This window comes from Benincasa hispida, chromosome 8 (assembly GCF_027475165.1).
Source record: "Benincasa hispida cultivar pf3 chromosome 8, pf3_genome.v1.1, whole genome shotgun sequence".
Lineage (NCBI taxonomy): Eukaryota > Viridiplantae > Streptophyta > Magnoliopsida > Cucurbitales > Cucurbitaceae > Benincasa > Benincasa hispida.
The window spans coordinates 16,685,900-16,713,525 of NC_143485.1; the positions used below are offsets into that span (position 1 = coordinate 16,685,900).

The 27,626-nt window shown below is 37.5% G+C and overlaps 1 protein-coding gene across 3 annotated transcripts; it reads right to left on the reverse strand.

The window, feature by feature from the left end:
• Window positions 1–520: 520 nt before the first annotated feature.
• Window positions 521–26,800, reverse strand: LOC120083041 (Rab3 GTPase-activating protein catalytic protein). Of its 3 annotated transcripts, none has more exons than XM_090316517.1 (24): window positions 26,602–26,763; window positions 26,338–26,404; window positions 26,146–26,189; window positions 25,717–25,780; window positions 25,153–25,267; window positions 24,995–25,062; window positions 24,817–24,914; window positions 24,405–24,576; window positions 23,674–23,893; window positions 23,223–23,349; window positions 22,463–22,572; window positions 22,286–22,378; window positions 21,734–21,862; window positions 21,472–21,605; window positions 13,094–13,212; window positions 10,963–11,052; window positions 10,776–10,849; window positions 10,162–10,247; window positions 9,932–10,003; window positions 9,485–9,524; window positions 8,694–8,974; window positions 2,139–2,316; window positions 1,830–2,041; window positions 521–1,034 (listed from the first exon to the last, which is right to left on the reverse strand). In XM_090316517.1, exons 2-24 carry the CDS (start codon window positions 26,395–26,397, stop codon window positions 738–740), a joined length of 2,883 nt encoding a protein of 960 aa, XP_090172643.1. In that variant the 5' UTR covers window positions 26,398–26,404; window positions 26,602–26,763; the 3' UTR covers window positions 521–737. The 3 variants fall into 3 exon arrangements, with proteins under 3 accessions (XP_090172643.1, XP_038894472.1, XP_090172644.1); XM_039038544.2 differs by having other exon boundaries at window positions 10,764–10,849; XM_090316518.1 differs by lacking the exon at window positions 13,094–13,212 and having other exon boundaries at window positions 10,162–10,348; window positions 26,602–26,800.
• Window positions 26,801–27,626: the final 826 nt, after the last annotated feature.

Genomic DNA, 27,626 nt, shown 5'->3' on the forward strand with positions numbered 1-27,626 from the left:
CTATTTGCACGAGACAATCATTTCGTCCTACAAGAAGTAACTGTAAAAAAAATTCTGAATATCTTAGGAAGGTAGTGAACATTATGAGATCTAAGCATATAATCTCAAAACTTCTTGGTTTGCCCCAATAACCACAGACCAAATTAGGGTAGTTGTCATTAACTGAATTCACTCTCTTTTTTTTCTCTTTTTTTTTCTCTTTTTCTTCTCCCTCTTAGGAATCCATATAAGAAGAGGAGAGGGTGTGAGTGGGGCATGATCCTGTGTAAAAGCACTGATGAACCTCAAATGTGTAGGTAGTACACATGTCCTTGTGCTATTTATTACTCCCCACCCACCATTCATCTCCATTTTTTCTCGCAAAGGATGAAAGGATCTATTTCCTTGTGATGCTGACCTAAAAGCCATTAAAGCTAGCACTAGCAGACCCCACAAAATTATCAAAGGGATATTTTTATGAAAGGAATTTAAAATATTATCACTGACATATATGACCACCTAACTCCCTATACCCACAATCTCTAACTAAAGCTACTTTATTTATTCACACATGCACACACAAAAATGTTGTGCCAAAGTGCAAATACAGCTCTACTCTTTCAAGGATTTGGTGAAAACTATATGATCAATGAGGAAAAACCTAAAAGGTTGTGACATTGAAATCGATCAATAAATAATATAACTATATAACTATGTGCTGAAATTACCTTCTTTTTTTTTTTTTTAACAGAGGAGATTTAATCACATGAAGTAACAGAGAGAGCTACGCGGAGATCGTTAGAAGTACCGTTTATGTACATTCGATGTGTGTCTATTTCTTCTTCTCGAGCCGTAGGAGTAGAATCTGCATAATGGTTTCCATTGACACGATCTCGCAATGAAAAGACGATCTCCCTGAGGATTGGTTCGTGGCCATTGAAAAGGTTACCCATGCTCAAAACCTTCCTCCATGATTGACTGGCTGTTGGAGGAGTGAACATGCTTGATATCACTCCTCTTTCATGGTTTCTTACGAGCTGCTTCTTGTTAAACTCCTAAAGATGATACATATTTAGAAATGAAAGTTAGTCCCGGCTCCAGCTGAGCTTCAAAATAGTTATCCAGGATGATCATAATGAGCAGATTTGACCGATATAACGAGACAAGGGTAGATTCAACTTTCATTGGAAAGGTTTTTCCTATATATTAAATTGGAAGCAAAATATGTGCTTGATCACTTGATTAGTAACTATAAATGTATATAATGGATTTTTTTCCTTTCCACAATTTTTAGAGTCATACACGGGATTATCGTAAAAGGAGATTTTTTTTTTTCAATTAAATCAATTAAATTATTAATTTGTAAATAGCAATTTTTCCCGTCCTTAATTTTCGGGTATATCTTCTCAATCTAGCCCCACATTTTGAAAAAATTTTAAAAATAGTTGATGATAAACTTTTACTGCATAGAGAAAATTTAGAGGAAAAAGTTCCTCCCAGAAGGATTCCAATTCCTCCCCTAAATTTCTTTAAATTGGTAGAAGTTTTGATTTTTATTTTCCTATATTCTTTTTTTATTTCCCAAATATGGTGCCATGTAAGTTTATCATTGGCCAGTTTTAAAACTTTTCAACAGTGGGACTAAATCAAAAAGCGGGACTGAAAGGAAACATTTTAAATGATAGAACTAAATTAAAAAGAGTTACCTAAAGTATATATTTAGCCTAAATTTGAATACTAATAAACCTTTTTTTTTTAAGAAAGAAAACATGATAATCTAGTATCTCCCAAATGGAAAATTTTCTCAAGTATTGTACACTTTTTCTCAGAAACATCTAATAAGTGATTACCGTTCCAAATTTGCTGCCTGACGAGCCAGTTCCCATTCTTGGCAGGTAAAAGTCGTAGTAGTCTTTGAAAATCATTTCAGACAGACGTGGTGCCTGTGACAATTTACGATAGAGAGAAGCTGCAAGAGCCATCAACTTCTCCACATGTTCAAAAACAACACATAGACGTCTTAGGTCATCAATAACCTCACTCTCAGCAGACAAACGATTTCCTGCAGTATACTTGCATGACATAAACATGGGATCAAAGCAAAATGATTGTAATAAAAAACATGAAATCATGAAGATCGCGATTACGCGTTTGTCTACCTTGCAAGAACTTCAAAACAGACGCCATAGTACAGTAAAGTTGCTCCATTTTTGTTTTCATCAGTTTCAGTCCTCCATAACTAGTCTGGCTTAACGTATCAGCTGCAGCATTAAAGGCAGTGCAGACCATTTGCTCCAGTAATTGATGTGGTCGTAATGTCTCCAGATAGTGGAGAATCTGCAGAATTCCAGGTATCATGAACAAGGAAACAATGCATGCAATGGAAGTACAGGGTTTTAGTATACACATAGGCAAAGTCACTAGTACTACCATGAAATTACAGCTTCCCATTTTCCACAATCCACACGCACACAATACAGTCAATTTCATTATAAGAAATTACATCAAATTACTTTGGTTAAAGTGCAAAAACTGAAGTCCACACATAAATCAGTAATGGTACTTGAACCATTCTCCAGCTTAACTCAAATCAGTGGCTATGCTAAAGTTGCCAAGGTTACCTCTCCTTAAACTTTCAAAGCTACTCATGTGTTCTTAATGTAGCCTGCGAAATAAAAGGAGAGAAATCTCCAAAATAATAAAATCAAAGTCTTTATTATAAATCAAAAGTTACCAATACAAGAAGACAATCTCTCTATTTATAGAGAACTGGAAAGCAAACTAATCCTAATCCTAATTAATCAAAGAAACTAATCTCAATCCTAAAAAACCAAGGAAACTAATCCTAATTCTAATCAATCATGGAAACTAATCCTAATCCTAATCAATTAAGGATTTGACATAATACCCTAACTTATCCTAATCCTACTACATCATTTATCCCTCCAAAAAAAAAAACTTGTCCTCAAGTTTTAAAACGAAAATGAAGATAAAAATAAAAAAGTAAGCCACTCAAACAGACACATCTCTGAACACCGGGCACCAATAACAACCAATTTTCACAAGCCATGCAATATATCGAATATTTGATTCTTGAAAGAGAAAATTATTTCCATCAATAAATACTACCATCAGTTAATCCAAGAATTAAGTTATTTAGTAAATCCTTTGTTATTAAAATATATGCAGACTCCTCAAGGAATGGAGGAAAAAGATTTTCAATTTTCTTCGAATTAAGTTGCCCATGAGTATCTTTTTCTTCCACACTTGAAGAATTCACATCCTCCCAATATTTCCTCTGATATAACCTTGATCTTGGTTGTTCTTGAATGATTCTTGGTAAATCTTGGACATTTTTTACATACCATTGGTGTTGTTGATTCTCTTGTTGTCTTTCTTGGTGGTCAAGGCTAATTTCAATGGAGGTAATTGTGGTTGGTTGTGTGGCTCAATTAATTGATCTGACCAAACGAACACATTCTTTGCAGTGGCTTCATCTTCTTCAACACCTCCATCGTTGATTTCATTGATTAATAGTTCCTCATCATCTGGTTCGAATTGAGCAACCTCCATGTTAGTCCCATCGATATTTTCTTCTTCCAACACAAGCTCCTTTTTTATCTTTATACATTTCTTATTCAACTCGTCTTCAATTGATTTTTCTTTCCTTCTACTCCGTTCATTTTTTGTGCAATTTCACAATCCATTTGGATGAGTTCTTGATCTTCTTGAGTGACTAAATGTGATTCTTGATGGTTTCTTGAAAAATCTTGAGGATTATAATTATGCCTTTCTTGAATTTTTTCCAAAAGAACCTGGATCTCATTCATTCTCTTTCCAAAGCAGTTTTGATCGTCTCAAGGCAAGAGGCGATAAAAAGGCGATGCTCGAGCGAAGCGAGGCGCAATGAATAAATAAATAAATAATATATGTAGAAGTAGGACATAAGTTTATATACAAATGTCAAAGCCTCAAAGATCAATAATAGTAATCTAATCAATAAAAATTAACATGATCCAATTCAACATCCTCCCCATCTAAATATAAGGTTTCATCCATTGCTCCTCCTTGGCCATTGTCCTCAATGTCTAATTCCTCTTCATCGTCGTCCTCATCTTCATCACTAACCACTTGTATAGTTGGTGTTTGCTTTTGAACTTTAGAAGTGGAGGCAAAGGCAGTTGACTTTCCTTTTGATCTAGTATACGTGATGGGTTCTCTAATGCCACTAGCACGAGCTACATCTCCCCATTTGAGGTCGTCGTCATCAAAAACTAGCTCATTGTCAACTTCAACTTCATTATTTTCTTTGTCCAATGTTCCGACCAGCCATTCATTACTCTCGTTTATATGATCTAAGGAGATGGGATCAAGTTGATCCTTTAAATCAAAGAGCTCTTTAAGTGTTTGATTATACTTTATATAAACAAGATCATTTAAGCGCTTCTGTGCCAACATGTTCCTCTTTTTCGTATGAATTTACAAATTATTAACCAATATGGAATTAGAAGTTTATTTTAAATCTTAAATTCATAATGTAGAAAACAAAATGATCACTTACATGTTCAACTCACACCCAGAAGCGTTGCACGTCAGATTAAGGGCTATCATAGCTAACTTTTACAAAATTGGAGTACTACCACCATAAGGAGCCCACTATGATGTTGTTCACACATTTGACATGATTTAGAAATACCATACTTATATACACTACTAATGTAGTAGGGAATATCCTTACCTAGCGTCTTAACTTTCCTTGTGTTGATTGCTAAGTCAATGTCAAACATGTCTTTAGCTCCAGAATATAACTCTAATTCCACTGGGCATTGATTTTGATCACTAGTAGATGGTATCAATCTTTGCACAACTTTAAGAAGACCACTCGTGACTTCAACATCTTGAGTAATTCTACCCTTGTGGTCGTAGAAAAGTGATGGATTCAAATAATATCCAACATGTAATGATCGATTAAGTTGACAATCCCATCTTCTATTAATGATCTCCCAAATTGGCTTGTACTTCATCTCATTATCATTAAACCCACTCTTAATGCCTTTTTTGTCCTATCCATGGTCTCATAAATATATCTCATTGCATGTTTATCACCATCGACAAGTCTAAGTACTCGAACTAAGGGTCCAGATGCCTTAAAATGTAGACCACTGAGTTCCAAAAGAATGCCATCAAAACGGTGTCCGTTGCTCTCTTTCCCTTTGGATCTTTTGTCCATTTGGAAGTCGTCCATTTCTGCTTTTTTTTTTTAAATAAAAATGCTTCCTTTTTATATAAACCCACGTAGAATCTGCCAAGAACAAGTACAATGGAAAAAAGAAAGGACTAAAAAACCTTTGCTTTTTTTTAATAAACCCACCTCAGAATCTGCTGAGAAGAACTATAATGGGAGAAAAAAACTGACCTTTTTTATTGCTTTTTCTACCCCTCAGAGGTGCAGCCGAAGATGTTGAATGGGAAAACTGAAGAAAAATTCTTCCTTTTTTTTTTTTTTAAGAGACTTAGAATCTTGCAAGAAGGAGAAATTCAAACTTGGAAGAAAAGAAACTAACCCAAACGTGGAGAATAGGAAGAGACCAACACATTTTCCTGTAATGATTTTTGCTTTTGCATGGTATAGACGGTTGTGTATTATAATATTAGGTTGCATGGATTTGGTGGGCCTCTTTTACGTAGGCTTAGGTTATAAAATTATACTAGTATAATTTTAAATAAAAAACAAAGAAGAAAGAAAGAAGAAATTCTAAATTTTACTCAGGTACCTCACCTTGGTCAAGGCGCAAGACACTACAACGCGAGCGCCTCATTGAATCTGCACACCTCAGCTACATACGAGGCACACAAGCCTCCGATCGCCTCGCCTCTACCCTCAGGTGCGCTCCCGAAGTCGCCTCAACATCACTGTTCGAAAATCCTCTTGATAGATGTCTTTATTTGAATATTTATGTTTTCTTGAAAATGTTTTGACCTCCAAATTTGTGTTGATTTATGGGTGTCCTTTGATGTTGGTGATAATAATTTCTTACACACTATGAATCATCTAACTCCCAATTCTTACGTCGATTTCTTGAGAAACCGGTTTGAATTCGTCGGGCTCTTTGTTGATAATGTCATCTTGTTATTCCGTTCCAAACTACATTAGAATTTTCATCGGAATGCTAGAATCACTATAATCAAATTTCAAACGTAGATAATAATAGGTTCTTTAAGAAAATCGAGTAGGGGCAAAATTATTTTGTTGGATTCTGAATCACTTGAATCAAAATTCCAACACTGCTTTTGGGAGGAAATTTGACTTTCTTGCCTATACCAACAGCTATATTTTTCTTCGTCGTCTTCATTCATTGGTAATAGTCCATTCTTGCAAAATCTTGAAAAAGAAAATCTCGGTATCTTCTTTCTTTTCTAAAATTTAAAGGGTTCCGCTATATAGATGCAGATTGTTCAACAACGAGCACATCTCACAAAGCTCCCTCTTGCAATCGGCGTCGCCAAGAGTTTCCCAATCTTCCACCAGCGGCAGTCTATGTTGGCCCAGATGGCTGCTCTGATACCAAATTGATGTAGCCTAAGAGATAAAATAAGAGAAATCTCCAATAATAAAATCAAAGTCTTTATTATGAATCAAAAGTTGCCAATACAAGAAGACAATCTCTCTATTCATAGAGAATTGGAAAGCAAACTAATTGATAGCTTGTAGAAATACAAGCTATCGCAGTCTTTTATTTAGAAGTATGAGGATTGATGAGCAGAATATGCGTTAATATTGCTAAGAATTTATGTGCAATATTGAACTTGCGTTGATCAGTACTAAAAATCCCCGCTAACCCTATATCATGTGTTATTTTGCATCAAAATATCTATTTTGTAGTTGTAGCAGGAATCAATCGCATGCGTTGATCCCAAACCATCGCAAAGTTAATCTTCATGAAGACAAGTTCGTCGCATACAGTGATAACCATGATAGGAGGATGATAGCAAAGTGGGTGGAATGCGTTGATACTTCAGAAGAAACAATCATGAACACATATCTCGGGAGTATCAAAGAGATAAGATCATGATGACATTTCACCAACCACGACAAGAATGGCAGTGATTCAGAGTGGGATTACCAAAGTTGTCGGCGTTTAAGCTCTATAAATAGAGCCTTGAAGCCCAAATTCAAAGTATCTGGGACTTCTGCCTTGGGCAGATTCCTGTGATCACAGACGAGAGCATAAGCAAGAAAGTCTTTGAGAGTTCTTCACTTCCACAACTTCCTCCGATTGACGACCAGGGCTTCACCAGAGATAGATCTCGAGAGGGACTACTCCACCGCTCATCCATTGCACCACCGGCAGCCTTGACATACATCTTATGGAAGCAAGAGATTGCCTACATCTAGCCATCCATCTCTCCCCTCACCTCTGTATTGTATTACATTTTAGCTCAAGACATTAATACATTTTATAGTCAATGCATCTCTTTAATTCGTTCAACATCATTTTCATAGTCTTCTTCTACTTTATCATCTTTTTCTTTCACCACAATGAGTTAAGTGCAGGTTGCAAGAGTTATCGCATACTCAATCATGCGGCATAGAGATATGACGCATGTAGCAAACCATCGAGAGGTGTGCGTTGCACGAGTATAGTGAGTCAATCCTGTTTGTTTAGTGTGAGGCTATCGCAATGCTTATCTATGAGCGGAGTAGTTATAACCAACTGCCCTAGAGGGTAAGTAGTAGAATTCACTAAGCAAAGAAAGCAGTGTTCCTAAAGATAGGAATAACCTTATGCTCAACATAACCATGCGTTATAGAGATATAAGCATGTAGCTGACCACCGAGAGGTGTGCGATGCGTTAGTGTGGCGAGTTGGGATTACCCTTGCATCCAAACTTAAGGACTTGGTGAAATCTCCTCCCCCAACCTTACTTCTCCATGCATCTTATTACGCGTTAACAGTTGCCACATCTCTACCAATTCTCATAGTCAAACTTCAATTGTTCAGTCTATTTAGCTAGGAGTAGGAGTAGCGCATAGTAATCAGCTTCTTTCTTTTTATTTTTATTCTCCACCTCAAATGCATTACTTTACAATCATCTTTTAGTTGCAAGTCCCCGTATTCGACCTCGGATCATCCCGAGAAACTTGTGATCTCGTTAGACTTGGCGAGAGAGCAAGAAAGCTTATGACAGGAACGCATGGTCATCGCATCCACGATTAAATGCATTTTTCATATTAACGCATGATCAGCACATGACCATCAACGCATATCCATTAACGCAAACAAATTGAAAGTTTCCTCGAATCACTAATCCTAATTCTAATTAGTCAAAGAAACTAAACCTAATCCTAATAAACAAATGAAGCTAATCCTAATTCTAATAAGTCATGGAAACTAATCCCAGTCCTAATCAATTAAGGATTTGACCATAATACCCTAAATTATCTTAATCCTACTACATCAATTCTTCAACTTTTCCTTCATTAAACTTGGTTGTAGACCAAATAATTAATGTAAAATTGGTGTGCAATTTGAATGGAGCTGCTAATACCTAAAAATTTAACTAAAGATTTGGTTGTCATAAATCCTTAGAAACTTGAAGGCGACTCTAGAAATCCTAAATTGTTCCCATTCTACGATGATACATATCCCCAACCACAATCTTTCAAAGTTCGCAAAACATGAAAGATTGGTTCATATATCTAATGAACATACCTTTTCCCCTTCTCTATTTGGATCCAGCAGCGACTTCTGTTCAGAAACAGGCAAGGCAGGTGCATCATTCCATAGTTGTCGCCATAAATTTCCATGCTCAGACATTCGTTTTGAAAGATGCCCTCGAGGAGGCCAGTTGTTTTTGGAAGTTTCTGTTGCTGAGCCATGGGGTAAATCCTCGTCCTCCGGACCAGAATCCTCCTCCCAATCCCCAGGTGAATGCCACCGAATAAAATCTTCAAAGACACCATCAGGATTCGCTGCTTTAAATGCTGACATATCTGTTTAAAATACCAGATGTAAATGTTCTTAACTAGAATATTGCAGTTTCACTATAATATGGCATAATGGGAAGGAAAGCTGAAAAACAAACACAATTTTTGTGGGGAAAATAATCATATATTTGCCTGATGCAATGCATAATGAAAAGTTAGAAAGGTCAAGCAAATGTAAAACTACATCCCCTGGGGAAATTTTGGAGTCTAATGGCCTCCAAAAGTCTGGCCCGCCGGTAACAAGAACATTGTTACCACATTTTTCCACCAAGTCCCAACGAAACAGTAACGGGTGTGTTATTAAGAATCTCAAATTAATGTTGTTTTACATCACGCACTAATCCTCCCTCACATCACAATAACTCTTTTTAATATTTTAAGTGTAGAATTACTAAAAGATATCTTTATTAACAAAACACTCCTTAATTAGGATTTTTTTCCACAAGATTCCTGTTAATAAGAGCTGGCCAATGTAGATGCAGTAATGATAGAAGAAAATCATTCAAAGGTTATTACCTGAAGATAGGATATCTTTCTCCAACTGAGCAGAAAAGTCCTGCCACAGAATACAAGTGTAATTTAGTTAAGAATCCTCAATGCGAGTAAAATAGTGTAACAGATAACAGAGTAAACATTGTTTTGATGGAGAAGAAATTGCAAGTGCAGAACAGTGTAAAATTCATCATATGGAAATACATACAAAGAATCAACAACAGTATGATTTAGACTGAGAATTCCAAATTAATATCAGCATGGAACGTTGGAATTTATCTGAATCTAGAATTTTCTTCTTCTGGGACTATTTTACAGCTCTGGACTGACAATGTAATATTTAGTATATCTGAAGTTCACTCCCCCCAATCATGCCAGTCATGCCAGTGTTGCAGAAAAAGATGTCATCTTTTAATTAGGTGGGGGGAAAACATAACATGCAGTAGATGAAATCTTGTTAGAAGCACTAACAAATGAATCGCCAAAGGCCTCCACAGCTTGGAGTCTTTCTTCATGCATGTCCTCTGTCATAAGTGGTACATCCTGTAGAACCCAAATTAAAAAAAAATAAAACAGATAATTATTTATTGCCCCTGGGCGGAGCATAAGGTTTCAAAATGGGTGTACTAACATATACATACATGAACATGGGAGCTTGCAATGTATATATATATGAATAGAAATAAGAGTTTGGAAAAAACCTGTGTGAATGGAGCATGCATACTCTGGTATGAATTGAGAAGCATCATGTTTCCTACTATGCCTGCTGAACCTCGTCTCATTGAATCTGGAGACTTTTGATCAGTAAATGATATTAAATCTTCAGACTTGGTACTATCTTTTAACAGATTTACTTTAGATTCAAATTCATCCTCTGAAGACAAATGGCTGCATAGTTTGCCAAAAAAGAGGGGAAAAAAGGAGGTTTGATTTAGTTGAACTACAAGTCCAAGAATTCATGTAGATAACATAGCAGATTAGAAGCATGACCTAACCAATATGATCTAACAACAGACACTCTCATCTGTCTCTTTTAAACCCTGATAATATCTGCACAATCCTACAACTACCATCTATCCTGCGCCACATTGTGACTGCAAGTTTAAGTGTCTAGAGCATTAGTACGCCAGTAATGAACAAAATATGAGGACAGAAAAGGAATGGCCTTATTCACAAAAACATATCTGAAGTTTCTTGGAAAAGCCGGTATATGTATATCATGTGCTGATATGAAATAAGGTCATTGACTGATAGTATAATATCATATATGTTTTTCAGTTAAGCAAAACAAAAGAGCTCTCACTTCTTATATCACCTGTCAGATTTCCCATCAAAATTTTCACCAGGCATCTGCATAATGGAAAAGTCCTCGGAAACTGGACCATCATCCTGCCAGTTCAATAATTTCAATATTTCTTCCAAATCAACAACAAAGAGTAACTGGGACAATGTGGAAAGTTGATGGCATTGAAATAACAATAAGAAAAAGGTAGTGCCGTTACCTCATCACGAGGAGATTCAGGATCCTGGCTCCCAAGACAATCCTGAAACTCCTCAATAGATTGATGCTTCCTCTCGATGCATATAGCCAGCTGCAGAGCCAACGAAAAGCTAAAATTAGTTTTTTTGTTCCCTTCCTTTGCAGTTGTATCCTTCTTTTTAAATAAAATAACAAATGTTTCATTGATTAGATGAAATATAAAAAAGAAGAAAAACTTGAAAATTGGTACAGGTGATCCAGCTTTTCATCAGGTCATTTAAGAGGGGTAGTCAGTGAAAGGAAAGTAAAAATATTTACACCAAGTGCCTGAACAAAAATATTTCTCCATAATTCTATTGAACGGGAGAGATTTGTTGTGGAAAAATCTTCTTTTTTAGATAAGAAACATTTATTTGAATAAAGAAATAAAGGGAGACACCAAGCACCTAAAGGTGATTACAAAAAGATCTCCAACTGGAAAATAAATGAGAAAGACTAAAGTTCTTAAAAGGGTTCCCGATTTTGCACCAATAAAAATAAAAATAAAAAGCAGTAGACAGAACTAGATCAATAAAATAATCTCTAAAGAGACGCTTATTACACTCGCCCCACAAAATCCAGAAGAAAGCTCAAAGAATGGCCAACCAAACCGTGTTCTTTGTGCCAATGAAAGGGTGCCCCACCAAAAGAGAGTCAAGGATGTCAAATATATTATTAGAGCAGGCGATGGACCACCCAAAAGCATCCAAAATATTATGCCAGTTACGGGATGCAAAAGAACGATGCATAAAGCATGAGCTTGACACATACTACACAATGGAGAGAGAGACATATATGGCATACGGCGTGGTAGACGATCAGCAGTATTGATGGCACCATGGCTAAGCTCCTAACGGAAAAATTTTAATTTTCTTAGGGTAGTGATCCAACCAAATGACAAAACAAAGATCCTCGCAAGAGGCTCGATAGAACCAATTAAATCATCCACGAGAGATTTCACAAAGAACGTAGAAGAGGAATCAATAATCCACCTCCAAGAAACAGCACAAAACAAAATCTGACAGAGAACAACAATAGAGATAAAGAAGCCCACTCATGTATTTCAGGCTTATTAAGATTACAACGAAGACGCAAGTCCAAAGCCTTGGATTCCGCAAGCCACACCTCAGCCACTTTAATATCAGGAAAATGAGCAAGTCGAAACAAACGAAGAAAAGCCACAAAGAACACCACAACTAAGCCAATGATCCTTTCAAAAAGAAATTGTGGACCTCGTACCAAGGCAAAATTGAGTACGAGAAGCAACCAGATCAATGGTATGACAGATAAACCACCATAGGGATTTAGCAAAACTACGAATAATAGACAGCCATATACATGAAAGAGAGGAGAATCTAGCCACAATAAGCTTCCTCCACAAAGCATCATGTTCATGTAAAAACCGCCAAATCCATTTGGCCAATAGTGCAGAATTACGACATCGGAAATTACCTATCCAAGGTCGCCCAATAACTTAGGACGTCAGGTAGTTTCCCAGTTGACATTATGTATTCCATCATCACCGCGAGAACCCTCCCAAAAAAAGTCATAAAATCACTTTCTCCAATCTATTAATATCATCAGCAGGAGCACGAAAAAGAGAAAGATAATATGTAGGCAAGCTAGAAAGAGTGGCCTAGATGAGTGTATGCCTTCCGTCCTTAGAGATATATGCATACTTCCAGTTATGGAGCTCCTGTTGTATCCTCTCAATAACAGGTTGCCAAAACCTCAACGAAAGTGAACTACCTCCCAGGGGAAGACCAAGATAAGTAGCAGGCCAATGACCCCTTTTGCAACCAAAAGTATTCACCATTCATTCCAATTCGTCCTCAGATAGATTAATCCCCAACAACTCACTCTTAGAGAAGTTAATAGACAAACCAGAAGCTTGTTCAAAAACACGAATAACCTCAAATAGATGTGTCAAAGCATGTCGATCAGCAATAAAGAAAAGCAATATATCATCAGCAAATTGTAAATGGCTAAGGACAAAAGAGGAATCAATAATAGGGTGTGTTACAATCAGTTCCTTTGACAAACTATGGTCCAACAGATGGCTCAGACAATCAACCACCAAGATGAATAGAAAATGAGAGATGGAATCGCCTTGCCTTATTCCACGAGAAGGGATAATCTTATCCAGAGGTCTGCCATTAATAATGATAGAGAAATTGGCACTAGAGATGCAACCTTGTATCCATGATCGCCAAACTATCCCAACACCTTTGGCCTGAAGAACAACATCCAAAAAAATCCCAATCCACTATATCAAAAGCTTTTTCTAGATCAAGCTTAATAACCACGAAACCAATCATCAACCAACTCATTTGCCATAAGAGAAGCATCCAGAATCTATCGATTTTCCACAAATGCAAGTTGATTCAAAGGAATGGTAGAAGGAAGAACCTATTTCAAATGGTTTGATAGAACACATGCAATAATCTTGTATGCACAAGGAATAAGGCTAATAGGCCCATAATCAGAAACCAATTTGGAATCACTTTTCTTGGGGAGATGGGACAAATATAAGTTTCATTTAAAGAAGCATTTATAACTCTCGTATCAAAAAAAATCATGAACCATATTCATAACATATCCCTTCATAGCAGGCCAAAAAAATTTAAAGAATTCAGCTGTAAAACCACCAAGACAATTTATTCACCCCAAGTGAAGAGACGGCCCTGAAAACCTCATCTTTAGAAAACGGACGTTCAAGATCTATTGATTGGACAGTTGAAATAGGGCTCCAGTCCACATTAATAGGAAGGAAACGATTACCAGATTTTTTAGTGAATAGCTTAGAGTAGAAGTCACAAAATTCAGATTCAATACTGTTGAAATTATATTTTAGCCCTAAGGGCGTTTTTGTCTTTTATCAGTCTAGGGTTTCTCATTGTTTGGTTATTTATACATGTTCTTGTATTGTGTACTGTGTATCTAAATTAAAAATAAAAAACTCTTATCGTGGTTTTTTCTCCCTGGTCTAGGGTTTTCCACGTAACTCTGGTGTTTTTTCTTTTCCCCTAACTTTTCAAGATGGTATCAGAGCATGGTGATGAGAACGTCGCTGGAATAGAAAAGATTCAGTCATCGACTCTAGTAGGGGATGGAACTCCAAGAGAAAACTCATGGTGCGACTGTTATAGAAAAGATTCAGGGGTTTATGGGCAAAAACAACCTACAATGATTCATGGTGCGACGGTTAGTGTTCAACAACAACTGGCAAACCTTCAATACCAAATTTCTGCACTTGGAGCAGCTGTTAGATCTTCGGCCAATCCTTCAACAGATTTTCTACCAGATACATACCCAAGGGTTCCGTTATGTTCAGAAACTCCGGTAACTATTTACCCTACTTTGCCTTTCACAAACATTATGTCTGGGTCTGTAGGCAATTTTGCAGGAATTTCCATTGGCGAAAAACTTAATGGGCAGAATTATTTTTCTTGGTCTCAATCTGTGAGGATGGTTCTCGAGGAGCGGCACAAGTTCGGGTATCTAACAGGGGAAATACCCAGACCAAACCCCGGGGATCCTCAGGAACGGATATGGAAGGGGGAGGATTCTCTCCTTCGCTCAATTTTAATAAATAGTATGGAGCCTCAGATCGGTAAGCCTCTTCTTTACTCAGCTTCTGCTCGGGATATCTGGGAAGCTATCCAGAAACTTTACTCGAAGAGGCAGAATGCTTCACGCCTTTATACCTTGAGAAAACAGGTGCATGAGTGCAAGCAAGGGACACTCGACGTAACATCCTTTTTCAATAAATTATCACTGTTGTGGCAGGAGATAGATCTATGTCGGGAAATAGTTTGGAATTGCCCAGTTGACAGGGTTCAGTATTCAAAGATTGAGGAGGCTAACCGTGTCTATGATTTTTTGGCTGGCTTAAACTCGAAGTTTGATGGTGTTCGGAGCCGAATTTTGGGACAAAGACCAATGCCATCCCTGATGGAAGTTTGCTCCGAGGTCAGATTGGAAGAAGATCGAACCAGCGCTATGAATGGTACAACGCCTAATACCCTGGACTCTACTGCGTTTGGAGTCAAGTCAATGGGTTCAGAAAATGACAAATAGAATGGAAAGAACCCTCCAATTTGTGAGCATTGCAAGAAACCATGGCATACGAAAGATCAATGCTGGAAATTACATGGCCGACCTCCAAATAGCAAGCGGCGTCCTCCGAACAACAAATCTAAGTCCGGTCCGCCTTCATTAGTGAAGTTGTTGATGGTGCCCCTCCAGGGACGAGCCAGGTGGATCCAGGTACGGTCGGAAGCGGCAGTATTGCACAGTCAGGTACTCCCCATTCCTTTAGTTTCTTTGCTGAGGGAGATGAATCCTAGATTCTTGATTCTTGAGCAACAAACCATCTAACTGGATCGTCTGACCAATTCCTCTCCTATTATCCAAGTGCTGGAAATGAGAGAATAAGAATTGCAGATGGGTCATTTGCCTCTGTTGCAAGAAAAGGCCACTTATCCCCACTTCAAGGACTGATTTTGCATAATGTCTTACATGTGCCAAAAATATCCTATAATTTGCTATCAATCAGTAAGTTAACCAGAGATTTGAACTGCAAAGTTGTGTTCTCACCAGATATTGTTTTGTTTCAGGATCTGAGCTCGAGGAAGATGATTGGCACTGCCCGACACAATAAGGGGCTCTATTTTCTTTCCGACGATGCTTCATTTAGGAGTTTATCTAGCACTTGTTTACTATCTTCTCTTACTATTTCTAAAACTGATTTCTTATTATGGCATTTTCGTCTTGGACATCCAAATTTTCATTATATGAAATATCTATTTCCCCATTTATTTCGTAATGTGAATGTGTCATCATTGTCGTGTGATGTTTGTATCCGTGCTAAGCAGCCTAGGGCGTCTTTTACCTCACAACCCTACAAACCTTCCCGACCCTTCCACCTGATACATAGTGACGTTTGGGGCCCTTCGAATGTCACAACGGTATCAGGTAAACGGTGGTTCGTTACCTTCATCGATGATCACACTCGTCTTACATGGGTGTTTCTTCTTACAGACAAGTCTAAAGTGACGACGGTCTTTCAACAGTTTTACATTACCGTCAAAACCCAGTTCAATACCAAAATCACCATTCTTCGAAGTGACAATGGGCGTGAATTTGTTAATCAGACCCTTCGTGAGTTCTTAAACTCGAAAGGAATTGTCCACCAAAATTCTTGTGCCTATACACCTCAGCAGAATGGGGTGGCCGAACAGAAAAATCGCCACCTCATTGAAGTAGCCCGATCCCTCATGATACCTGCATCCTTACCCTCGTATCTATGGGGGGATGCTGTTCTTACTGCAGCTCATCTCATAAATCGGATGCCCTCCCGTGTGCTCAAATTCCAAACCCCCTTAGAACATTTTAAAGAATCCATCTCGTCCACTCGCCTTTTCCCCGATGTTCCTCTTAGAGTTTTTGGGTGCACCGTGTTCGTCCATAATCATAGTCCTCACCAAAGTAAATTTGCTCCTAGGGCTCAAAAATGCGTCTTTGTTGGTTATCCGCTCCATCAACAGGGCTACAAGTGCTTTCAGCCTTCCTCTCGAAAGTATTTTGTCACCATGGATGTCACATTTCTGGAGGATAAGCCATTCTTTCCCGTTAGTCCTCTTCAGGGGGAGACTTCGAGTGAAGAGGCTAACACTTCCACCTACTCTGTTCCCTTAGACTTGTTTCCCAAACCTATCCCTGAAACAGAAACAAATGAACCTATCCTTCCTACAAAACAAGTGCCTTGGATAACCTACTATCGAAAGCATCTCCGAAAGGAAATGGTTCCCGAAATTGTTTCCTTGTTGCTCCGCCGGAAGGTGTTCAAGAGTCAGAACCGGAACCGGCTCAGGGTCAAGGTACCCCTAGTCATAATGATAATGAGTGTGTTGAAGGTGATATAGGGGACTCAAGTGAAGTCAGAGATGATGACAGTGCAGTCAGGGATGATGGCAATAATGAAGCGCCCAGTGGTGCTCAGGGGACTGAAAATGAACAACAGTTGGATACAGATCAACAGGTTGACAAGACCAATGAGATTGAGGTTGATGCTACCTTGGATTTGCCGATAGCTCTGCGAAAAGGTACTAGGTCGTGCACCAAACACTCTATGACAAGCTTTTTGTCTTATAGTAACCTGTCTACGAGATTTAGAGCTTTCACCACCAACCTGGATAATGTGATAATTCCGGACAATGTGTACAAGGCTCTGAAAATTCCTGAATGGCGAGGTGCAATTATGGAGGAAATGCGGGCCCTTGAGACTAACAAAACATGGAATCTGGTTAGTCTTCCGAGAGGGCACAAAACCGTAGGGTGCAAGTGGGTGTTCACTGTCAAATACAAGTCAAATGGAACTCTCGACAGATATAAGGCCAGATTGGTTGCAAAAGGATTCACTCAGACGTATGGAGTGGATTACTCATAAACCTTCTCGCCTGTGGCAAAACTTAACACTATTCGTGTCCTCCTTTCTGTGGCTGTTAATCAAGACTGACCTCTCCATCAGTTGGATGTGAAAAATGCGTTCCTGAATGGTGAACTAGGAGAAAAGGTTTATATGAACCCACCTCCAGGTTTTGAAGCCCAATTTGGCAATTAGGTGTGCAAATTGAAAAAATCCTTGTATGGACTGAAGCAATCCCCTAGAGCTTGGTTCGATCGATTCACCACCTTTGTTAAATCTCAGGGGTTTGTTCAAGGGCATTCAGATCACACCTTGTTCACTAAAAAGTCAGCACCAGGAAAAATAGCAGTATTGATTGTCTATGTTGATGATATTATACTATCAGGAGATGATTCAGCAGAAATTGACAAGTTGAAACGACGAATGGCAGATGAGTTTGAGATAAAAGATCTCGGTATCTTGCGATATTTTCTAGGAATGGAGGTAGCAAGATCGGTAGAAGGGATCTCAGTGTCTCAGAGGAAATACACACTCGATTTGTTGAAAGAAACTGGAATGACAGGGTGTAAACCTGTAGATACACCTGTAGAAGCCAACCTCAATCTGATAGAGTCAGCAGATGATGTTCCTGTAAACAAAGAAAGATATCAACGGCTTGTGGGAAAACTGATATATCTGTCACATACCAGACCTGATATATCATATGCAGTTAGCTTGGTCAGTCAGTTCATGCAAGCTCCGTGTGAAAGACACATGGAGGCAGTCACACGGATCCTGAGGTATCTGAAGTCTTCTCCTGGAAAGGGCTTGGTTTTCAGAAAGCATGATGAAAGGTGTATCAAGGCCTACACAGATTCTGACTGGGCCGGTTCTGTTACAAATAGGAAATCTACCTCAGGATACTGTACCTTTGTGTGGGAAAACTTAGTTACTTGGAGAAGTAAGAAGCAAGCCGTCATGGCTAGAAGCAGTGTCGAAGCCGAATATAGGGCTATGAGTTTGGGTATATGTGAAGAGATTTGGTTGAAGAAGGTTTTGGTAGATCTACATCAAGAAAGTCATGACCCGATGAGACTTTACTGCGATAACAAGGCTGACATTAATATTGCACACAATCCAGTTCAGCATGACAGAACTAAACACATTGAGATTGACCGATACTTCATCAAAGAAAAAAAGGATAACGGTGCATTTGCATTCCTTATGTTCCGTCCAACCAACAAGTTGCGGATGTTCTCACCAAAGGGTTACCCAGACAAACTTTTGACACCTGTGTTAGCAAGTTGGGTCTCATTGACATCTACGCCCCAACTTGAGGGGGAGTGTTGAAATTATATTTTAGCCCCAAGGGCGTTTTTGTCTTTTACCAGTCTAGGGTTTCTCATTGTTTGGTTATTTATACATGTTCTTGTATTGTGTACTGTGTATCTGAATTAAAAATAAAAAAACTCTTATCGTGGTTTTTTCTCCCTGGTCTAGGGTTTTCCACGTAACTCTGGTGTTTTTTCTTTTCCCCTAACTTTTCAAGAAATACTATCACTTGTCAAAGGACTTTGTCCGTTTTTGGAGAGGATTTCTGTAATCGAACTCTTCCTTTTACGAGCAGCAACAACCCGATAGAAAAATCGAGTGTTTTCATCACCCTTAGTGAGCCATTTAAGTTTGCAACATTGTGTCCAATGGATCTGTTCTTGTGCCATTGAACACTTAATTTGTTCCCTCAACAAACAACATGTAGATAATTGATCGCCTGTAAGTTGACCAATATCCTCCCAGTTGTCCAACCCACAAAGCTAGGAGATAAGGGACGGCAAATTAGAAGCCACCTGTCTTTGAGTCTGGTTCCAATTACGAAGGAAGAATTTTAAAGCTTTCAATTTCATCATCAACCCATGTCCAGGCCACCCAACAATCGGATTATTGGCCCACCAAGACTCCACTAATGGTCGGAAAGAAGGAGTCTGAAGCCAAGAGTTCTCAAAATGGAAAGGGCACGGACCCCAATCAATATTACCGGCAATCATAGCCAAAGGAAAATGATCTAAAGGAACGCGATCTAACCGATGCACCTTAATTGTCTGAAGTAAAACATAACATGCAGAGGCACCAAAGGAAGGCTCTGATCCTTTTTCTTTAATTAACTAATTTATTTAGAAATTTCATTTAAAGCTACTTTAATTACATTTAAAGTCATAGTCAGGTTCTAGATGAGATATGTTCCTTTTCCTCCTTGCACAACTGCTGTTAACTTTTCTGGCAAGCATTAAGAATCTGAACAGTGAACTACAATGTAATCAATTTCCAGTAGGTATTTCTTGGTTGATGCTTGTAGAATCCAATCTAAAAATCCTGAGCAAATTCCCACAGTTTGTCTTCTATTTTATTTTTGTTAGGAACCAAGGTAGTACGGGATGCCTTTGTTCCACATTGGTTAGAATGGGATGACCAATGTGGTACTTAAGTGGCTTGGCTCTCCCACCCCAATAGCTAGCTTTTGGGGTATGGCTCTCCAAGGTACTTAAGTACCTAACAATGGTACTAGAGCCGGTTGTTAACGTTCCGGAGTGGAACCAGCTGAGGGTCCTGACCGAGTGTGGCCGAGTGTCTTCCTCCCAATCCCCTTCCTCGTGCACTCCTTCGATTTGCACTTATGCCCGTGGAAATATTTATCGTCGCAGCGAAAACACAAACCCTTGTCCCTCTTCTCCTTATACTCAACATCAAATAATTTTCTCAATGGTATTTCTTTATTTTGGGTTTCTGTCTTGACTGGTATGGTCACATTTTTCATTGTTGCCTCTCCCGTGTTCTTATTTGGCCCTTGGCCGTTGAGCCCAAGTTACTTTTCGATGGGCCTTCAGAGGGTTCTTTCTGACACGAGTCCTCTTCCTCTAGGGCTAACTTAAGGGCCAATGCCCTATCATCTTGAGTTTGGGCCTCTTTCATACATGCTTCTAAGCCCAACTGATGTTTGCTTACCACCTCCGCCTTCAATACCGGCTTTAAGCTGTTGAGAAACGCCTCTTGTAACACATCCTCCACCATTTCGGGAACCGTCGTGGAGTAAGATTCAAATTTCTTCCGATAATCCCAACAGAGTCCCTTCTTGCATTGGTCCAAACTGTTCAAACGTCTTCTCTTTCAGAACCTCCCAAGTTTTAATCGGACCTCGGGTGTTCGCCCATTGGAACCAGTTGACTACTTCTAAGGAAAAGGACACTACAGATACCTTCACTTTCTCTTCCTCGCTCAACTCATGTATATCAAAGAAATGTTCAGCCTGATATAACCACGAATCAGGATTTTCTCCGGAGAATATCGGCATCTCCAAATACTTATGCTTACTCCGGTCAATGGCGCTGTCTTTTTTCCTTGGGAAGTTTCTCCTTCCTCCTTTTCGGTCAGCTCTTTCCCTTTATGGGACCCACCGGTCATAACTGACCCATTCTTCTCTCGTTCAGTCATTGATCTATACTCTGGCTAACTTCGATCATCCATTCTCTCAGTGACGATAACTCCCTTTCCATTTTCTCAACCCGTTCGTCCATTTCCTTGCGTGTTTGCGTTGCATTCGTCCTAGAGTTATTAGTCTTTGATACCAATTTGTTAGGTACTTAAGCACCTTGGAGAACCACATCCCAAAAGCCAGCTATTGGGGTGGGAGAGTCAAGCCACTCAAGTACCACATTGGTCATACCATTCTAACTAATGTGGGACAAAGGCATCCCATACAACCTTGGTTCCTAACAAATTTTTAACAGCACAAATTCCCGAACTCTTCCTGCATTAACTTAATACAAGAGAGGACCTATAGCTAAGACCGCTTTGCCTACCACAGATATGATGTCACCCTAGATTGGCTTTAATACATCCTTCTAAGGAGTTACATTCACCAATAATAACCGTGAGTCAATGGCACAGTACACAAATATGAAACTCAACAACCCCCCCCAACAAAAAAAAAAATGAATTGAAGTTACATGTAAGTTGCAAAAAAAAGGCAATGTTGCACAAGGGCACGGAGAGTTTCTAAAATAAGTCTTCAGAAGGTGTAAAAATTACCATCTGCAGCTTTTGATTTATTAAACAAGTAGAAAGGTCAATCGAACTGCTAACTGGAATCCGTGGCAATGGTTGAACCTCCTCCCAACACCATCTGACTTCTCTAACAAACTCAACCCAGAGCGTAGCTATTGCTGTCCATTCATTACAGAGATCCATATATTAACAACTGAATGTGCTAGAAAGGTTTCTGCTATTCACTAGATTTTACATAAACTTTGATCAATAAACCAAATAAAGAAAGCCAGTATGCAAACCATACCACGTATATTGCAGTTTCCAAACCATAGAACATGTAAACAAAACTGTGCAAAAAGAGAATCGACAGGTGCAGCTTTAATTGCTTGAGAATTTCTATGCTCACCCTTGGCAAAATAAGGGGATTTTTTTCCTGCACGTGATACATGGATAATTATTTATCATACAAGCATCCACCTGGATCCTACTAATCATATCTCAGTAAACAATTATGTGTCTACATTGCAACCCCACCCAGGGCAGAATTATACCGGACACTGGTTAATGAGCTGCAAACTAGTTATAGTGAGAAATTTCTAAATGATTGTCATAAAAGGGGCAAATGAATATCACTGGCCACTTGTACCATAAAGAGCTACAAGTTATTTAAAAGATGCAATTGATTAAGATTTTCATGAATGCTGCGGTGTGTGATGAGCATATTCATTCTCTCTCTCTCTCTCTCTTCCACCCCACCCCCTCCCTTGTCAGGAAGACCAGAGCATTTTCATGGACATCAACAAACAAGCCTAACCTCCGAGGGTAACCAGGAGGGAAGGAGGAGGCAGTTTGATACCTTCGTGAAAGAGTTCTTTAAGTACACGATCGATGACGGTGGGTGGAGGTACTACCGTAGAAGACTTTAGATTATCCGAACCTGGGTTCTCAACTGCCAAACCAGAAAAGAGAAGAGTGGTGTATGTATTAAAACTAAACATTTACATATAACTGGATGGTTAAGAACAATACTTACCTGAGACGAAATCTTCCATAAATTGAGCTTGGAAGGACATATCTAATGCATCAATTAGAAGATACAGCTGAGAAGAAAATCCGACTCTGTTTCCGATGGTGTTATCAGTTCTAAATAATCATAAAAAAAATAAATGAATAAAGATTTCTAGACTAAGTAGAACTCCAAGATATCTACAAAAATCATTAGCCACCAGTACCACACACATCACTCTCCTACAATTTACACCATCAGACATTCAGATGAAATTTTATAACAGATTCTTGATCAAATTCCCATTCATTTAAGATCAGCAACTAAGGGAAAAATAGACAATTTAGGAAAATAATCAATACTCAAAGCAATGTGACAAACAAGGAAACTCAGAAAATACCAGTAGGATAGCAATGGAGCATTTAAAAAACTTCATTATTGAAAGAAATGTTTAAAGAAAAGTAGTCAATCATTAACAATTACAGGATAGTGAACTTTCTGCAAAAGCGTATATGGGTCCTTCTGTAATCCCCTTGGCTTATCTTAACAAAAAAGAGAGAACTAAACTCTTATACTGTCATACATTTGAACTATCTTATCTAAACATAAAAGTGAGAATATCATATAATAGCAGCTCCTCTCTATTTGTCAAGAGCTAGAGTTTTTCTTTTCGATATGTTGTCAAGCTTTCAAAATAATGGTACACCTTACTACCATGTTCACGAGCAGAGAGTTCATGGTTTCACAAAAAGAAATTATATACCCAACCAAAGATTGCGCTCCTTACATATTCGGTGATAGAATTGGAAACAAAATCCATTTCTTAGCTTCATGAGGTGAAGAATTTTCCAACTCAGCCATTTCCAAGGAGCTCTCAACCATCTTCTCTGACCATGAGGCAATCAGTTCAAATCCTGGGCACATCCAAGAGCTATTATCTTCCACATTAAAAGGAGAGGAGACCCTATAACATAACTTTTTTTTCATTTCATTTTATTTCTGCCTAAATGAAGGAAGATTTATTAACTTGGAATATTTGAACATTTAAGTTCAAATTAAACAAAATAGAAGGAAGTGACAAATAGAACAGAATGTTAAATCCCTCCCATTAGGTATTTTAACATTTATTCACTGTTTAAGAAATGATATGTCAGTATACCAGGTATCTTTGATTCTTATCACGTGATCATGTACACAAACCTCAAATGGAAATAAAGGTAATATCTCAAATATTTCACCTTTCACAGGATCTTCTAAGGAATACCACTCAGTCCATGGACAGTCATCATCCCATTGCACTTTCCCGTGAGTACCAATGGCATTTTCTTGCACTGATTCTATCGTGTCAGCATCAGCTCTGCGGATGTCATCATCATCAGATAGGAGGATTCTGAAGGTAAGCTTCATAGTAAAATGGACTTTGAAGAAATTCGTAGGAATGTCCGCTGAGGAGTAGGCCTTCAAAAAGAGCAAAATTATTTTGGGAAACTAAGAATTTCTTTAAGAACTCTAGTTTCTAACACACAAAAAATATGTAGAAAAAGAAAAGATATTTACAATAATGAGTATGGTAAAATAACTAATAATAGGAGGTTACATAAAGTTAAAAAATAATATTAAAAAATAAATTTTAAAATTGAATAAACCTATCATCATAATTCTTGTTTACTTTATTGGAGAAATACATAAAATGGGAATAATTCATAAGATGTGTCATACCTACCGGCTACCAGGAACAGGGACATAACTATAAAACCAGATTTGGTTGGTTAAGTACAAAATTTATTTGGACCTTAATTATTTCTCCTTCATGCTTTTATGAAGTAAAAGGCGCGATTAATAAAGGCCACTATTAGCAAAGAATCAATATATGTGCTTAGAAAAATGAGAAGGTGCAATAGTGAAATTTGAGAACTAAGGTAATGGTCAAGAAAAAATAGCAAGAAATACTAGCATCCAGAGAACTTACAAACTTTGAAACAAACAATTCATATAATCCTTCCAAATGCATAAGTTTTATTGGCACTTGGGTCCCAACGCGATCTGCTTCGAATCTCCTAGTAAAAGTTGTTCCCATATTTTGGATACCGATGTATGCTTTCCGAGATGGATCGTGCACTGGAACAAAAGCTGGCCAAAAACTGCATTCATAAACAAGAAATAGGTATCATCTAAGACACTATAGAAATTTAATATGGTTATTCGATAACAAAGTAACAAAGGTTTATGTTAAGAGCATAAATAACAATAAGAAACAAGCTCAGCCATAAATTATCACAAGATTGTAAGCTTTGCGAGTTTATTACTCCAATGGGTCGTTAAATATAATTCAACACTTCATCAAGAGTTACAAATAGAAGTTTTCAACAACAGTGCTCCACCTGGAACAGTTTGTCAATGCAATTGCAACTGCACTTAAAAGCTTGCTGGCCTCAGGTGAATCGAGAATCACACCACTAATACTTTGAGGAGCAATCACCTGGCAATAAGAAAATATCTGTAAAACAATTGAATTTATTAATATTTCATACAAAATGCAAGATATGGATTCAAACGTACCAAAAACTCTTGTACCCCAAAGCATAACTGTATTTCATGCAAGCTTAATTCCCAGTCCACAACTTTGCCTGTCAAGTAGAAGCCAAAAATGCATAATGATGGCTCGTCTACACATGAAACTAAACTTTATAAATTTTATGGGAGAAATTCCCTAGTACCATGATTGCTATTTCCAAAGTAGTATTCCATCGAATAGTTTTTATTATCACACTTAAGATCAGATTTAACCTTATACAGGTTAGTTGAGATTTCTAACTGAGTTGAACCCTTTTTCTGCAGACAACAAAAATAGCATGAAATTATTACAAATAAAATAAATAGGTCAATAAAATGAATAATTTTTAGAAATAAAAAGACACGAGAAAATTGCACGAAGTTACCTAGAATACAAAAATTTCCAGAAGCGCTGTTAAGATTTAAGAATAGCATATAATATGCAACATGGTGGACAGAAGTCATACAAAAACTCTTTTAAATACTCTGTTGTATTGGAAAATCCATCTTAATGAACAACATCAATAAAGGGAGGGGAAAAAAGGACCTTTCAACTAGATATCATATAATTTTCATTTGATTTCCTATCAAATAATGAGAACAATAATTTTTTTTTAAAATATCCATCCAAAGAAGCCGAGAGCGAGAAGAATTCTTTAAAATAAAAAATTATAAAGAAGAAAATAATGATGGTGAAAATGTAAGTCCTTCAGACGGAAATTACTTACCAACAAATTATTTGGACCATCGGCCATCCATTGTCGACAAACTGCCTCTATTTCAGATATGAATCTTAAGAGAAAGTAAACGTGACAATTAGAACAAGTTCGTACACTTAAAATGTTAAGGTAAAATAAATCATAATATCTTAGCCCATATAGAAATTGTCCTCTATTGAAGCGAGCCTTTCTTAATAGAAGACAATTTTCTTCAGTTTGAGTTCAAGGAGAGTTTACTCTACAAGTTGAGAGAGGTTTAATGCAGATAGCTCCTACTTGTACATTTTCTATCACTAGATTGAGAAAATTTCCGGCGAGTTCAATATTTAATCTAATTGTCCTCCAACCTAAAGTCTAAAGAGATACATAGAAACGACAAAGGACTCTATACTTCTATAAACTCGATTCATTAAGACATTAAGAGGTTAGAGAAGTTACCTTTCCCAAGTTGACGCTATGGTAAAATCATCAAAGTGTTCAACCTGAACCGATGCCACATAAATAGGGAAAATTAATCGAAATGCCAAAGAATTTTGCATCGTCGTAAGGTATAACGGACCAAAATTGGGGCAACATACAAAGCAAGATGACCAATGGAAGTTCACAGGAGAAAAGCAGAGAAAAATGTACCTCCTCGTCTTCCAGGGCTTCGTCTTCTCCGTTAGATTCAACCTTGGCGGAGGACGCCATTAGAGATCTGATAGAGTAAAGCGGGACTCAAATCATGCGAAAATTGGATAAATACATGCAGAAGTTAGAGAGATTTGTGGTGTATTGTTAACAATTCGAAAGATATAAACGAGAGTGATTCAAGAATTGTGAGGAAAGAGAAGAAAATCAGGAACAAAGTGGTTTGAGTTTGATTCAGCTGAAAGAAGAGAATTCTCAAATAACCTTCCTGCTTTTCAGATGAACTTTGAAAGTCCAGATTTCAGAAATGATAGAAAATGCGCATCTTAGTCATCAAACTGCTTTTGGACATATTTTTAATGTAATCTCTTGGATTTCATTTCTAATTCCTAAAACTTCAGATAGACCATTCTCACTTTGCCAAATAGTTTCGAAATGGAATATTGAAGATTTATGTAGATTTGTTTCTGAATTTTAAAAATACACCTTTTAGCTTCCAAGTTTAGAAAAGTGAGTCTATTGGGACTTTTTTAGTCATTGAATTTTTAAAGATAGGTTTAAAGGGTTCTTAAGAATTTTGTGTTTGATATTTTTAAAATAATTACATGATATTTAAAATTATAAAAAATTAGTTTTAGAGAGAATGTGATTTTTAAAACTTATTCTTCTAAATTAAGATCTCATGTAATTATTTCAAATGGTAACATAAAGTTATTTGATGGATTTTTTAAACCTATTTGTAAAATCCTAGAGACTAAAAAAGTTACATTTTGAAAACTCGTGGTCCAAATGAGTGTATTCTTATAAACATGGAAATTAAAAAAGGTACATTTTTAAAATTCAATGACGAAACACATATTTTTCAAAACTTGATGACCAAAGGGGTAATTTTCCCAAAATTATATTTATTTAATATGGTATTTGAGTCTATGAAGTTCATACCCTTCAAAACAAGGCGAACCAAAAAGAGCTTCCTTTTTCTTTTCTTTTTTTTAAAAAAAGAAAAGAAAAACTTAAGCCATGTTTACCAATATGAAATGAAAATTGTTATAATCAGAATGAGATTTCATTAATAAATTAATTGTAATAGGCCTAAATCGCAACCATAATTGGGTTTTTTTTAATCGTATTTACTTAGAATTGTGAATTTGTCACATTTTACTGTTACTATTATCATCATTGTCATTGCTTAACCTTAATAACAATAAACGAGGCAATTTAATAATTTGCATACTTTTAAGGTAGTAGGTCCCACATAATTTTTCACCACAATCAGAACACATTCCTCA

Excerpts from the sequence above, each read along its gene's own strand:
- LOC120083041 (XM_039038544.2), bottom strand. The coding sequence starts at position 26,397 with ATGGCGTCCTCCGCCAAGGTTGAATCTAACGGAGAAGACGAAGCCCTG. Across the intron at positions 25,063-25,152 it reads CTTTGGAAATAGCAATCATG|GCAAAGTTGTGGACTGGGAA; the intron begins GTACTAGGGAAT and ends TCTACTTGACAG. Across the intron at positions 23,894-24,404 it reads AATTGTTTGTTTCAAAGTTT|GCCTACTCCTCAGCGGACAT; the intron begins GTAAGTTCTCTG and ends CTCTTTTTGAAG.